At 37.4% G+C, this 16,455-nt stretch overlaps 1 protein-coding gene across 14 annotated transcripts in view; it reads left to right on the top strand.

The window, feature by feature from the left end:
- Positions 1-16,455, top strand: part of NEK7 (NIMA related kinase 7) — a 253,273-nt gene that overhangs the window by 128,739 nt on the left and 108,079 nt on the right. For 12 of the 14 annotated variants that reach the window (XM_065554400.1, XM_024102007.3, XM_024102005.3 and 9 more), the window contains one exon: positions 6,748-16,365. The exons of 1 other annotated variant lie outside the window; for it this stretch is intronic. In XM_065554400.1, the coding sequence (XP_065410472.1) occupies positions 6,748-6,858 (111 nt within the window). In that variant the 3' untranslated portion in view covers positions 6,859-16,365. Of the gene's footprint in view, positions 1-427; positions 5,369-6,747; positions 16,366-16,455 lie in introns of those variants that run through there. One more of the 14 variants, XM_065554398.1, reaches the window with a different exon arrangement.

Raw genomic sequence — 16,455 nt, 5'->3', positions numbered from 1 at the left:
TTATGTGGCACAATAAATTGGTGAACTAGCCTTTCTTTAGAGATTTAGATAACAATAAATGTGGATTAAGTTGCTAGTAAAAATGAGTTTTGGTCCCCACCTGATCCCAATTTATCCCTATTACAAATTTTACCACACAATTTGGCACAGATGACACTCTTCAAAAGAGAGTGGCCAATGCCTGTAGTAAGAGGGGATTTTCAAGTTAGGATTGGAGAAGCATACCAAGAATATGCCCCTACAATGGATGGCTCAAGCCAACGCTAATCGTTTTTCACGAGTATCAGTGCACCAGGTTTGGTTTTGTTTTTTTAAAAGGCAGTAAAATAAAAGGAAAGCAAAAGAAGAGGGCAAAATAAATGCAGATATTTTTTCTAAACTATCATGACCTCACTTGAGAAAAATATAAATGTGTATATGTTAACAGACTGAAATTCCAGTATTGAAATACTTTCCCACTTTGAAACAAATGGAGCAAAGTGATAAAAGCTGCAAACCAGAGAAGAGGTATTAGCAACTAATTCTAATTTAATTCAGTCTCCATGAATTTAAATTGTGTTGAAAATGGATATAAACACTACATCTGAAATGTTTTTAATAAACATAAAGCTTTGTGCTACTTTGCTTAAGGAATGGAAGTTGTAATTCTGCACCATGAATCTATTGTTTTCAAAGACAGGGACTATTAATAAAAGATTGCTGTCCGGTTTCTCTTTGTTTTGTCATATTTATGGGGACCATTTTTTTCCTCTGTGAATAAAATTGGACTTAAAAAAGATAATTAGAATGCCGTTACGAAGGATGTAATGGTGATCTATCCTTTATGTAGTTTATGCAGTATGTCTCTGGCTTTCCAATTAATTGTTTTACATTGGCCATTTTTAATTATTATTTTTTGTAGGATACAAATATGGCAGTTCATATAACCAACTTCAGAACGGGAGGTCTAGAAATACAGTAGGGTGTGAACAGTAATGCGAAATGATAGCAAAAATGTCAGGGGCCGTTCTTTGTTGTGTCATTCATGCTGTCTTCCTTTTTCCATGAAGCGCATGAATATTTCACATATCGGCATCCTCATCCTCTATTCTTCTTGACTAATTTTCAGACTGTCTGAATTTGCATTTCACATGGTAGCTGATTAGGAGATGCCGAGTGCAGCAGTGAAGCCTCAGCAGGCGGTTACCATGGTGACCTTCAGCAGGATTTTAATGATGATACCACTAGTGGTTCGTTGAAGTCGGCCTGCCTGCAGGGCTACTTCACTGCAGCTAAGTGTGAAGTTGGATATGCGGATTCTCAGCTAAGGGGCAAATATCAAAGTCTGGCCCAGATAGAAGGTCTTAGAGTGGGAAAGGGAAATAGATTCCACCTTTTACTTACTCTGTATAGTTTCCAGTTTTGAAAAGCGATACAAAGCAAAACATGTTATATTTTCCTCATTACAAAATAGATGTGCTCACGCACACAGGATAAATCAGTTGTTTTTAAAATCATTTGGAGTACTAGTGTTTTGTGACAAACTAAAAGAGCAAGAGCTACAATACCCTTTATAAATATAGGAAATAATTACTTAACAAAAGGAGTGAAATATATATAAAGTATTCAGAGACTGTAATAATGTTACTTTGCTCTATTGTGACATAAAGAATCTTGCCTAGTATAAAAACGTTTGAAAAATTGCTATGTTAGTAAATGACTTTTTTTCTTAAAAATGTAGCTTTTATTGTGAATGAAAATACTGTGCAGACTTGAAACTACTGAAGAAGAAATAAACAGACTAAGTGTTATCTGTCAGTTTATGGTGATGTCCTTCTGCACTAGAAAATTTAGACCTCGGACCTTTATCCAGGTTGGAAGTGTACGCAGTTGAGCAGTAAAGTTTAGAGATTACTGAACTCCTGAAACCCACTTGAATGCCTGATATTCTGTAAAGATTAATTTGATAAAAGAATAAATTCACTCTCAAACAGAAGTGTAAACACTGTAGTTACAAAATGTAAGAAATGTTAAAATACATTTCCTGTACGCGAATTTTAATTAGTTCTGAGATAAAACTGGCATATAAAATTGAACTAACTTATTATAAGGCTCATATTTATTTTAATGATCAGCATCTGTATTATGAGATCATAGCTTCATAGGAAGTTATCCAAAGATACACATGGTAGATTTTCACTTTTGTATATTTGTTCACATTTCTCATAGCTGTAAAGTGCTGACCAATAAAATTGCAGTAGAAATTGTGACATATTTCCCCAGCAATGAATCACAAACCAAGATTTTCAAATTACTAGTAACTTTGGGTATCACAATTTTTGGGTCTCCAACTATTGGAATACCTTAAAAATGTTTGATTTTTCTGGCAGTGGGGTCCATTGTGAAAATGAGGCTCCTTCATGGTGCCTCCAGTTGGACAACCAGAATCACTAACAGTTGTTAAAATCATGGCCACAGCATCTAGCACAAAGCATTGCTTTGTGTGTTGGGGAGTGGAGAAGAAATGTATATCCTGATTTAGATCCCTTTGTGATGTCTCAAGAGTACATGACCAGCAATCCTAACCGATAGGGATTCTATACACTCCTCAGTGATGCCCAAGCAGTATTTAAGCTGAAAAAAAGCCAGCAGATCCAGAGTTGCAGTATTCTCTGCTAGTTTTCTTGCCTGCACTGAGAGATGAATCAGCAAGAATATCTCCTGCTCTGAACAAGAATCATTTTTTCCAATTTAAAACTGGAGTCTTTACCAAAATTTCCGGTTTTCAGTGCAAAGTTCTTCCCTGTCATAGTTTTAAGTCTTTTTTTTCCTGACTTGAGGGACATTTATTTATTTGGTGGCTGACAAACCTGTTAAAGCTTAAGAAATATGTGCTACTGCTCCCTGTCAGGCTAAGCTCCAGGCTAAAGGCAGTGACTTTGCTAAGTCCACAGAGGAAGTTAAGCAGCATAATCAGCCAAAGAAGGATACAGTGAGGAGATGCAACAGGAGGTCCCTCCAGTTCAGTCACAGCCGTGTCTGCCTTCAGCATAGAGCCTGATGGCCATCCAGTGCCTTACAGGGCAACATTGCTATCCCTGCAGTATAGCCTGCTGACATTAAAATCCTAGGCTTTATTCCCAGGGTTTGTCAATGTCTGCTGTTTTATGAGAACCAGAGGGCCTGACAGAGGCTTCCTGCAATTATTGAAATAGATACTCCTGGCAGTGGGAAAAGGAGCCAGAATCCTACATCAGGCAATCTAGCAACAATTGTCTGCTTTCCTTTCACAAAATATCGGTATAACAATTCTTATGTTCCTGTGTTTACAAAATGTTTCATGGTCATAGCATTTTTCCTGTGCAGGATGAAAGTGAATATTTTACTTTTTCCACATGATTGGTTATTCAAGGATGACACTGAGCAAGAATTCCAAGAATCAGTGTGTGCCACCATCATGATGTTGGGCACTTATCATGAACTCTGGTGACTCCACAGTCCCAGTTTGTTCTTTAAAGTACTGATGAACCCTATTAGACCCAGCTCAACTCTGAACTTTTCTGGCCCAGGACAGATTCTTGCACATTCTTGATGTGTCAGAAAAGATTTGTCAGATCCAGCAATTATGAGCAAGGATCAAGCTGTAGATACAGACTCTTGACCCAAAGAAGTGTTTTTGTGGTATCCATAATATGGCTTCATATAAGGCAGTCTCAGTGGGCCCACAGTTTATCATTGATCTCAAGGCACCTAGACTCATGCACTATATTGAAAGGACAGATAACTCTTACATATACTGACTTGCTGGTGGCCCAGGGCTCCGAACCACATTCCTCCGAACCACACTGCAGTAGCCACAAGTGTATTCTGGCTAGGATGTGGGGAATACATACAAAGGAGCTTTGAATAAAAGGGACATGGTCTCTTCAGGAAGCCTCCTTACAAACGTTTTCTAGAAATGAGGCAATTCTTTTATACACTGAAAAGTTCCAGAGATATGAAATTGCAAAAGGTGGACAATCAGGACACCACATTTCACATATATTTGAAAATACTTACAAACAATTGTGGCTATCAAGGATGGTTAGGGCTAAAAATATAACTGATTAGTGGTACCATTTTGCCCATTGGTGGTCCTTAGGAGTGAATCTCCATGTTCACTTCTGAAGCTTTGTACTATTACATAATATGTGGTGTGTTAACAGTAGTAATTTCACAGGAAGATGTCATTGCAACTGTACCAAGATTCTGGGGCTGAAATATGCACTTTCAGCTAGATAGAAGTTCAGCTTGCTTAAGAAATTAATAAAAATATCACTAAGTCAAGCAGGAATTATGAATCGGTGGGGGGAAAACTTTACCATCCTTTTGTTAGCTTTTAAGATAAATACCTCCATGCATAGTCAGCAGCATGAAAGAAGGATAGAGTGACCTTCCTGAGCAAGGCTCCCTACCCTTTTCATATTTAAATCTTCCTTGAAGACAAACTTCTGTTATGTTGCCTATATTGAGTTTACTTGACATATATTAAATGAAAAAGAATAAAAGAACATGATGTTTTTCATTTCCCTACTCATAGCTATTTATGCCCCAATCCTTCAGGGACTTAAGCATGACTTTATGCACTATGAGAAGTCCTATCGACATCTCACAGGGTGAATTAAGCATATTTGTAAATTTTTGCAGGATCCGGGCCATATTTTGTAAGAGATTACATTTAATATCTTTATATCTTTCTTACAAATGGGGTTTACTTACAGGGTTCTTTTTGCAGGGCTGGGGCCTCAATTCCTCTGTAGTTCTCTTCCTGTTGGTCTTGTATGCTGGTTGAGCTGCTCTGCATTTGGCCTGGTTAATTTGCCTGCCCGGTAGCTCATGATACGTTCCTCCTATTTATTCCATGTGGGATTTTAGACTCTTTTCTTGTATTTTTTGCATTGCAGAAAGGCAACTTTTTATGATTAAAAAATAGACTTATATTTTATGACCTTCAGTATCCCTCCTCTCGCCCCCTCACCCCCAAATGATTTAGTCCAATTGTTCTCTTTTGTTAACGGAACAGAGCTTTGAATATTGGCCGCGAGAAGCGGTACAATTTCTTTTAAATTCCCATGATTAGTATAGTCTAAGCGTCTGTGTATTTAAAAGAGAATATTACCAAATTTACTGCAATTAATTTTTGTTAAAAGAATCCTCTCTAATCTTTAAATGGACCACTACATTTTCAACACTAACTTAAATGTGTCTCCCCAAAATATTTTGCGTTTAACAAAATATTGAAATTCTCCTTGTCAAAGTGAAATTAGCTTTCTGGATACTGTATAGGTGTCATCAAATAAAAAAAAAATTACCATACATAGATGTGACATTAAGTTTGAAAATTTGTGTCCAGAACTCAGAAAATGTAAACATTAAGTGCAATATTGTTAAGTTAGTGCTTGAATTTTCTGACTCCTGTGCATTTAGTTCATATAATTTAACATCCTTTTGGGAAAAAGAACAGGAGTACTTGTGGCACCTTCGAGACTAACAAATTTATTAGAGCATAAGCTTTCGTGGGCTACAGCCCACTTCTTCAGATGCAAATCCTTTTGGGGTTTTTTAAAGAAATTTGTGGGCAATGCATTTATTGTGCCACTGCTGTATGAAAGCATATTTGAATATGCAGTTTATCATGCCTTTGAATAATCATGAGGGTGAAGGAGCCACTGTTCTTGGTGCCCGGCAGAGATTCCAGAAGGCTGTATTTGGTGCAGTAATCACAACTATAGTTTTACAGTAATTGTACCTGCATATTTTGTATACAAGTACTTTTGATGGTACGGATGCCTTGGAGGATTTAACAAAATGTCAGGGAGGATCAAAAATTTGTGACTGTGGTAAGGAGATTCAGGAGGGTTTGACACAGTGATTTAAAAGAAAAGTATAGGAGGAATTTTGTATCTGGTAATTGCTGGTAAGGGCTGGTATTCTAATAAGCAATCTCTAGGGAAGTAGGTTCTAGAGTGCAGACTGCCTTGGAGAATATGCAGAATTTGAAATAGATGACAAATTTGCTCCATATGAAAGGTCAGTAGACTGACTGGATACCTTCTAATGTCACTGAAAGGAACTGGGGAGGGAAGAAGAATCCTAACCATTTTCCACCTTCCAAATAGCAACAGGGAGCACCTAGAAGTTCCAGTAGCCTTTCTCCTGTATCCCAGGCCAGCTGTTTCTAAATTTGTGGACTCTGAGGGGCTCAGTGGACTCTGGGGCTTGTCATATTAGAGATGTGTGTGCTCCCAGATAGAGGCATGCTTGTATATGTTTCTGTCTGCAAGTTGTGCACTTAATTCAATACGAAAAAAATAGAACCTAATCTAAAGGCCTTTGAAGTGTTCATTTCATGACAAACTTTCCGTATAGATCTATTTGTGACTCAATTTCAGCATTTTAGAATATAAGGCCTCAAACAATACACACAAGTCACACTATTGAATTCAGATAAATAGTTTATACATACATGTAGTCTTATTTTGAAGTTACTCATGTATGCACAGGATAGGGGCCTAAATCTGGTATTCACTTACCCTGAGGAAGTACAATGAAATGTCATAAAAGTGAAATGATTACCTGGGGTATAGAGTAAATCTGAATGCAGTCCTACCACACTTCCACAGTTTCAGCCACTCTTACTTAATTTAAGAACTTGAGAAAGCACTACTAACACTTGTCAACTGGTATTATTTATTGGCTTTCTTATACATTATTGTTTTCCTTTTCTAGCTGCGACAATTAGTTAACATATGCATCAACCCGGATCCAGAGAGGCGACCAGACATAGCCTATGTCTATGATGTAGCAAAACGTATGCATGCACACACTGCAAGCAGCTAAATAGACAAAAGATCATGAAGAAAAGAACCAGAAATTTTCAAGTATTTTTGTGCAAATCCTCCCACCTCTTTTTCATCTGTGTTACATAAATGTAGTTATTCAGAACAGACTGATGTGCTTTGAATTGTGAACCAGTTTACACACAAGCTTCCTGGGGTGTTTTTTTACCAATTTGTAGTTTAAAAATATAGGTTTAAATAGTAAATAAAAAACAGATTTAAAATGTAAAGTATACAATGGAAAATAGTGGTTCCTGACAGCTTTAAAAATAGTGATTTCATATGTATTTTCAAATGTATTTTGTTAATAACAAAATTGTAATCAGTTGGGAGTTCAATTCTAAAACATCATAGCACTGCAGTTTTGCACGATATGGATATTAGGCTTATTACCTAGAAACAAAATGTTTGAATCTTTCTCACTTTTTATAACTTATGGAAGTTATGAATCAACACAATTAATGAGTTTATTTTAATTTTTGTTCTACAAGGGAAATAATTGTAAGAGAATTGTTTTCTATTTTATAATGAGTTGTACGTAGTTTGCAGTCCATCTTCTCAAGATAAGTGAAGATGGAAACCATCTGATTAGCTGTTTTGATGAAATGGCAACTGTTAAATGTGAAAAAAAAGTTTTTTGGCAAAATTGTGAGACACTCAAAAATCTCTGTAACTTGTCCCTTTTCTTTGTGTTATTGTGGCTTAAATGAACTCAGAAAATTGGCTTTAAGGATTTGGTTTGACCAGGTTAAACCCCATACTTGCAATTTGATTGGTATGGCTTGACCTACATACCTGTGCAGCACTTTGTTGACTTCAGTGGGTCTGTGCACAATCAGATCCTAAAACCCTTGCAGCTTCCTGTTGTGGTAAATGGGGTTTGTCTGCACAGGCACATGACTGTCTGAACAGGCCTGTTTGAAGGATGAGGGCCTTAAGTTACAACTCCCTAGGGATTTCTGTTTGTGGTGGTGTTTCTAGATTTTGTTTTAAAATCCTTTGGGTGACCTTATACTACTATATTTTGAATTCCTTCTAAAAATACTTTTTTAATCCAATGCCTATTGCCCAAAATACAACTGTGCATTGTAATATTTTCATAAAATACCGGGATTTGTTATCTACCCTATCTTTTTATATGCTGTAAAAGTTACTTTAGCTTTTGCATTTAAAGAAAAAAAATCAGTGCTTCTTTATTTGTGCAGTCAGTATATTTGTTGATTATACTTTAAAATGGTATCATTTCACCAATATTTTATCTGAGTTCGAAAGTAAGTTCAAAATATGTTGGTTACACTTATATTGGTCACTGTGTATGCATGAATGATTTATTTTATTTGGAAGTGAAAGTAAGTACACACCAATACATTGTACCTATAAATGCTGATGAAAATTGAGGTCTTAATTTCTCAGAATTTCAAGACCATATTTTTAAACAAACACATAAAGCTGCCAAAGTGGTTCATTGCTGCAAGGTAGACAATGAGAATTTTATTGATACCAGCTTTATTATTGAGATGTAGTTAATTTAAATCTTTTTTTGATACAAAAAGTCAGGAAAAAGTAAAATTCAATACTTACATGTAAATATTGGATCTGTATACATGAAGTTCACGATGCATTCAACATTCATAACTGTTGTTTTTCCACATTTCCTTTATTAAACAAGTTTGCTTAGATAGTAAAATGAACACTGTGCAGCAATAGTTCTGTTTCTTTGATAGGAACCTTCATTTGATTTGACATAATTCGTAAACAATAAGAACCCAGCTATGGATTTATAGACAAGTTTCAACACATAGAAAAGTTTTTAAATGTTAAGAAATGACATCCTATTGAAAACTATTTGTTTTCAGAAATGCAGTATTTTTTTTATACATCTGGAACAGATCCTCAGCTGCTTGAAATTGGTGTAGCTGCATTGATTTAAATCAGCTGAGAATCTGTGCTATGATTTAATGACAAAGCTGCTTTGTTGTAGCATGAATCCTTGGTTTTTCATCTAGCTGTTGTGTATGTATTGAATGTAATCTTTGGGGGCTTCTTTGAGACTACTACGATGAGTAAAAATAGTCATCTGTAAATGTTGGCAGGATTGGGCCCACGTCTTGCCTATCTCTGTCGGGCAACCTTTACAGTGAGCTTCCATTGAATATATCAATTAATTTACTAGTTCTTGGTGACTATTATGTTCCATAAGATTTGAAATTAAATGAAATAGTTTGTACTAAAACAGGGAACAGAGTAGTATTTGCTTGACCACCAGCAATAGCTGTTAGTATGCAAAATTATTCAAGTCATTCTTTTAATCTGTTCTGTTTCTGATAAACAACATTTACAAGGATTGAAAAAAGTGTACACAGTGAAGTTATTTCTATAAGATAGTCTATATATTTTAACCTCTATTTAGGTCAAATCCGCACATCACTTTTCCTGAAGGAACTAATATTTTAGGCAAAAATTATTTCTGGAAGGCTGTACGGTAAGAAAATTACGGGAATAATTGAGTTAGAAAATGCACTTAAAAATGCTAAGGCTTTTTTTAAAAAAATTGATGATTTAACCTTATGTTGAGTAAAATAAGTAATTCTTATTTTAAAAGCATTAAAATAATGGTATAGAGATGATTCAGTTAAATCTTAGGTGTTGCAAACAATTACCCAATGAAGATGAAAATGCTGGGCAGCCTAGTGTCATATATTGAAGTTTACAAAGGGTAAATGAAGTTTACCCCTGTTTAAGGGTCAGGTTCTACAACTTACACTAAATAGTACTTAATGTAAATACATAGAACTACCATGTAAGTAAAGACTGTAGAATCTTTCCCTTAATAAAGTGCCTGACAGCATATAAGAATTATAAATATAGTAATAATTATTACAACCATTTCTTGAATGCCTTACCATTTAAATAGCTTCTATTACAAAACACCATTCTAGTTACCACATACTGTAGGTATTGTTAACATTTACCATGATATTTATTTTACCGGTTGCATTAAATGCTTTTCCTTTTAAATGAGTATTACATTATAACCAAAAATGTGTAATTATTCTCTGCCTTATATTTCAATAGTACTGTAATATTATTGTCTTCCTTTGTGAAATACGGTATTTTGTTGTGCTTTGAACACCCTTGCTGAGAAGTCTGCTCTTGGTCTTAAACTACTTTGCTGTACAATATTCTAATATAATAAAACATGCAAAAATTAAATATAATGTAAAAATCATAGCACTTCCATGATAGTTTCTGGAGCCTTTCCTGTTACAGATAGGTAACATCTAGTAATATACATATCTTGTGAATAATCTATTACTGCCAGTAATCGATTATAGATGAGTTATTGAATGGTGCAAGAGAAAGTTTTAAAATCTTTATAACATATATCAAAAGTGCATAAAATATTACAGCAGGCATGTTCATGATTGCACAAATGTAATGCTTTTAGGTAATACTTTTAAAAGAGTATTTTTAAATTAAAATGAGGGTATATCTGAAAATCATAAAAATAAGTATATATATCATAAAAAAGCATGAAAGCCCCAATCCTGCAAGCTACTGCATGTGGGTGGACCCTTCTCCCTTCATGGAGTTCCATTGATTTCAGTGGGCTGCTTGTGCACAGAGGTTGAGTAAATAGTAACTACTGTACAGTGTATGCAAATGACTTCTGTTTATTCAACATACCAATTAGACCTTTATCTTTCCCTGTTCTGTATTGCAAATTACTGTGCTTTATTTCTTTTCTGTACAGTTCAGTTGTTCAGATAGTAATAAGATTAGTAGTCTGATCATTTGAGTGTTTCTTTTTAATGGATAGGAATTTTACAAAATATGGCAGATGTATAAAAAAAAATTAAGTGTCTGAGAAGGCTTGTGTTTCATTAATGTACTAAAGCCCTAAAAGGTAAAAGACTTGGTAGCTGCTTGAAAGTGGGGGAGGTCGTGGTACTGCCTGTGCCCAGTGTGGTTTTCTGCAGCAATCCCCCACCCCACAATCTCCACTTTTGTTGCTGCAAAGTATTGTTGTATTAGGGTCAAGGCAAAAAAAAAAGAAAAAAGGCGAGAGTGCTGAGTGGAGAGTACTGTGATTTACAGAGCTGGGTTAGCGGGCTCTGGAAGTGAATTCAGGAAGGCTCATAATTTACTAGTTGAACTTGAGTGTATCTGTCAGAAAAGCATCCAGTTTTGATTTAAAAATTGCCAGTGATGGAGTATCCACCAGGATCCTTGTTAAATTGTTCAAATGGTTAATTACTGTCTCAGTTAAAACTTTACATCTTATTTCTAGTCTGAATTTGTCTAGTTTCAACTTCCAACCATTGGATTTTGTTAAACCTTTGTCTGGTAGATTAAAGAGCCCTCTATTATCAATTTCTGTTCCCCCATAGGGCCTTATACACTGTGATTAAATGACCCCTTAATGTTCTCTGTGATTAAATTAAATAGATGGAACTCGTTTAGAGTGAGGGGACTGTAAGTTCTTGAAATGTGGGGACTGGTGCTAGTTTGGGAGATAGGCTTCTGGGTGGTCAATTTTAGATCACTGATCTCTCCATTACTTGTAACTCTTGTATAACAATCAGTATCCTAGGCCAATCCAACCACTTCTAATCCCTATATCTAATCAGTGAGGAAGTTTCATATTCCTAAACTCCAATCTTTGTGGGTTTGTCAATGAGCCCAAATGTGTGGCTGCCCAAACCTTGCTTCCAGATCACCCTGCAAAGCTGAGATCCTGTGTTTTAAAAAACAAAACAAAAGCAAACAAAAAATGGGGCGGGGGAGAAAAGGGGGACATAAAGGCACACTGGCTATTCACAATGGTTTACTTTTTATTTATTATAGATTTTGAACATGCAGTAAGTATGGATCTCCCAATCCTCAATCTGGGCCCTTTCCTGAACCATGTCCTACTTCGCTTTTGCCTGTTCCATTTTATGCTCATCCCTGAGGTACTACTGCAAATATTATTCTACTCCCTCCCACTCCCCGCATTCCCCTTGATTTCATATCTCCTGCTTCTTCCTGAAGTCTGGCACAATCTCCAAAAAGATCACTGTGATCATTATCTGCAACTCTTTCCGTCTCCTTGTACTCAATGAGACATGGCTTTCTGCTGACGACTTCGCTTCTCCTCTCACCCTTCTCCAAACAGAGACATAGGTGTCCCCAGACTCCATCTTTCATCCTGTTGTCTCTTCCAACCCCTGCTTGTTTTGAAGTCCACTACATCTAGTTCTTCTCTTCCATATCCCTCCAAGTGGCCAATATCTGTTGCATCCCTAGCTAATCCTGGTTTCTCCATGACTTTGCTAAACTCCCTTCCTTCCTGACTCCTCAATCTCTACTCTCCTCCTGGGAAATTTCTATTTTCATATTGATAACCAGTCTGACTCCACTCTCTGTTACTTCCTTTGTCTAACCACTTTCTTTGATTTTTAGCTTTGGACAGACTTTCTCACTGTCTCAATCACTCCTGTGACCTTGTCTTTACTAAATTCTGTTCTCTTTATTATCTCATTTCTGAATTCCTTCTCTCTGATCACCACCTGCTCTCTTTCAGCATCTCTGTCTTCATCTCTCCTCTACTCTGTCACTCACCCCTTTTGTGATCACCAGTCTATTAACCTTTCTGACATCTCTACTACTCTCAGCCACCTTCTTCGCTCCTTGACCTCCCTCCTGTCGACTTAGTGATCTATTTTCATCTGTAACTTCTCTTCTACATGTGGCTACTTAAGTGTTTCTTGCACCACTCTGTTTGCCCATTTGCTCCCCAGACTTTCTCTCCCCCACATTCACTACCTCCATTCCTGGTTCTTCACTTCTGAGCACCCGTGGAGAATGTGTCAGGACTTTACCAACTTTGTCCACTGCAAGTTCATTCATTCTTCACTTAGATCTGCCATATTCTTTTCTGGGCTCTTTTATTTCTCCTCCTATAGAGACTTATACCGCCAATGCTCTCCCATTCTTTTCTATATTCAGTTTCTTCCTTAAATCTTCCACTTTTCCCCTGCAACAAATACCCTCTAATCCTTCTCTGTCCAAAATCTAGTCACCTTCTTCACAAATAAATGACATTACCGGGCAAAATGTCTTCTCTGCTTTTCCCTTGAATTCTTTCACCTACTCCTTCACTCCAGTTTTTGAGTCTAAGGCTATGTCTACACTATTGTGTTAAGTCACCCTAAGTTACGCTACTCCAGCTACGTGAATAATGTAGCTGGAGACGACATAGCTTAGGTCAACTTACTGTGGTGTCTACACCACTCTGGGTCAATAGGATACTCTCTCCCATCGACTTACCTTACTCCTCTCATTCCTGGTGGAGTACTGGAGTCAACCGGAGAGGGCTCAGCCATCGATTTAGCGGGTCTTCACTAGACCTGTTAAATTGACCCCCTGAGTGTTGATCCCAGCAGCGTTGATCCCACGGTAGTGTAGACATGGCCTGAGGCAGCTCTTCTACTAACCTATCAATCTGCTCTATTTACCTCATATCTTCACTTAGGTAATTGTCATTTGTCCCCCCCACCCTTCATTTATCTTTCCCTTACCTTTTGCCCTCTCTCATATGATTCATTTTCCTTCACATACAAACATTTCCCCTATTTTGGGGAATATTTTTCCCCATAATTCCACTTGATTCTCTATCTTCTCTTCCACTTCTCTTTCTCTCATCCACTTTTTTTTTTGACATTTCATATTTGTCTCTAGCTTTCCCCCCTCTGTTCATCCATTTTCATGATTTTTGACTTAATATTTTAATGTGGGAGCCCCAAAAACTACCACTCTCCCCGATCTCTTTCCAGTTCTGCATCTCAAGCAGACTCCGTGACAGCACTAGGATGTCCAGCCACCATCTCAAACTTATTCATTCCAAAATTGAATTTCTTTCCTCCTAACCCTGTCAACACTTTCTGTCTCCATGGGCCACAACCTTGGTATCATCTTTGATTCTTCTCTTGTCCCACTGCCCAATAGTCTCTCACCTTGTCCTCTTCAGTAACATCACACTCCACTCTCCCCTCACTATCCAGGCTTGAAGACCCTGTCCAGGCCTTATTGTAACGTCTTTATATGTGATTTGGTTCCTTTCTCCTACTTCCAATATATCCCAAATGCCATAGCTGAAATACAGTCCTGGAACCTTAGCGTTTATCTAACTCTGAAGGGGGAATTCCATTGGGTTCCTGTAAAAAACCTCCCTTTCTGCAGAATTGGTGGCATTTTAAGAGTACAAGGCTATAACTCCCCAAATCCTCCTTGCATCTTTTTGTTTTACTGTTCTATCTGCTTCAAATTCAGGCTTTTTGTTCTACGTATCCTTACCCTATGTAGCCTTATGATTTTGTTCCACCTTATTTTCTCCTGCACACCCTCTTGCTTGCTATGTTCTTCTTGTCTTAGGGTCTTGATTTCAGTGGGACTACTCGTGCTTAAAATGAGAATGTGCTTCTGTGCTTTGTTCAATCAGTGCAAAATGTTCAGCATCTTGCAGGATGGACCCGTTAGTGCTTCAATTTTCTTTCTCCCATTCTTATCCCTGCTCCTTCTACTATGCAATTTCCTGTGCCTAGAATAGTTTCCCCAATGATCTCTTTCCTTCAAGTTCCTTTTTAAAGCCCACCCTTTCCACTCCTGTTTCCTTGAGTATTCACTACCCTCTTACTTACCTGAACTGTTGTTCCTTCTTTTCTCTTGTGTTTATCATGTCTAACTTAGAGTGAAAGCTCTTCAGGGCAGAGAGTGTAAAACACTCTGTAAACTTATGGTGCTGTATGTCACTTCTAATAATTATAATATCTGTCTTTTGGCATTCAAGAGTAGTCACATCTTTTCCTGCATTCTGCAGTGCCTGAGAGCAACAGGCACAGAATGTGTTATTGCTCTTCACCAAAACCGGGAGGTTGTTTTTTGAGGGCATAATATGGAGCTGAGTTTCAGATTTTGTTTATTTCAGTATGTGTATATACAATGAATAAATTACCCCCTTCCCTCAGTAGTATCCATTTGTACCAGAAGATTTTCTTACAGTGGATCAGTTAACTATTAGACCAAAGAATGTTTTCATATATATATACCTTCAGTTTTTTACTTGTCTGCTACGAAGAAGAGTTTTATAAGATTACCTGCCAATTCTGAATTCATTTTTCTAAAACTGGTTTGTAATGTCTATAGGCCTATTAACAATCCTATTTCACATCAGGAAATGAAAGGCTAAGGCAAATTCTGTCTGCCACTTTGGAGGCATAAAGGGGCCTCAGACAGAACAGAAACAGCCCCCAGATAATGGCCCAAGTACAGTGGCATGAGTGTCCCTGCAGCATTCTCTCTCACACACACCCCGCAACACACCGTGTAGGGCAGCTGTTCCTAAACTTTTTGCTGGCACAACCCCATTTTTATGAATTGCTTCCTTCCGGGACCCCAGATAGCATCAAGGATGCCATTTTGAAGACCAAAATGGCGTTCTCACAGCGTGACCTCATGTCACTGTATGGAGGATGCGACTTTGTAGGGAAAAATGGTGTCGGCTGCACAGCATGACTTACATGCACGGTATGTGTGAGGCCACACCAAGTGGAGCATGCCATTTTGCTCTACAAAATGTTGTCCTCCACACAGTCGTGCTGCTAAAATGCACGCTAGGGATTGCTGCGACCCCATCTACTGATGCATGATCCCATTTAGGGTTGCAACCCACAGTTTGGGAACCACTGGTGTAGGGGCATCCCAGGGACGTGAGAGGTGGTTGCCAGAGCACAGTGATCTCCTGGCCAGGGTCTTCTGCGCTGCACAGAAGCACACCATACCGAAGCACACCGTTGAGCACACCACAGAACCTGTTCCTCAGCATTTTTAGAGCTACTAGCAAAGCCCAAAATTAGTTGAATCTTGAGGTTATTGTGTTAAATGCTTTTCCTACTTGTGTTGTGGCAAGACACCATTGGGATCTAATCTCAATTTAATTATTGGCTGATTAAAATGATGATATAAGGTCTTGGTATAGCTAATCTATCAAAAATCAGTGATTTTTTTGCAGGTGGGAATTCTAAAACAATGGAAAAAATCCCTGTTTACCTGAAATATACTGTATGGACACTCTTCTGCACATGTTTTCATTGATCATCTAACATTGCAGTTATACTTTTGTTCCATTGGAACTACAAGTAGCATAAAAATGATATTAGCAACAGGACTGCATTTCCCTGTTTTAGGGAGGTTGGTTTTTGTTTTGTTGCTGCTTATTTTGACTTCTGATTTGTTTATATGTTGCTAATATTGTAATAAGATGTGAGACAAGCACCAATATTAATGAAGTGTCCCAGATATTTTATTATTTTCTGAAACAATTGTTTGTCGAACCTAATGGTAAACTGTATGAGTGCTCACATAGGGCTACTGTATACCATATGACATGTGTAGTGTGTTCATGTACCACCTGAGTGTAAAATTAAATGTTACCAATAAATTTACCGAAAAGGTAAAAATGACAGTCCTGTGATGTTACAGCTGTGAACACATGCTATGGCCTATTATTACTTGCTGAATCTACATGGTTTGAATGGGAAAACCTGCCAGTGAGAGC

This window comes from Chrysemys picta, chromosome 8, assembly GCF_011386835.1.
Source record: "Chrysemys picta bellii isolate R12L10 chromosome 8, ASM1138683v2, whole genome shotgun sequence".
Classification (NCBI taxonomy): domain Eukaryota; kingdom Metazoa; phylum Chordata; order Testudines; family Emydidae; genus Chrysemys; species Chrysemys picta.
Note: the sequence above shows the minus strand (reverse complement) of the source record. Positions and strands in the feature narration are given on the sequence as shown.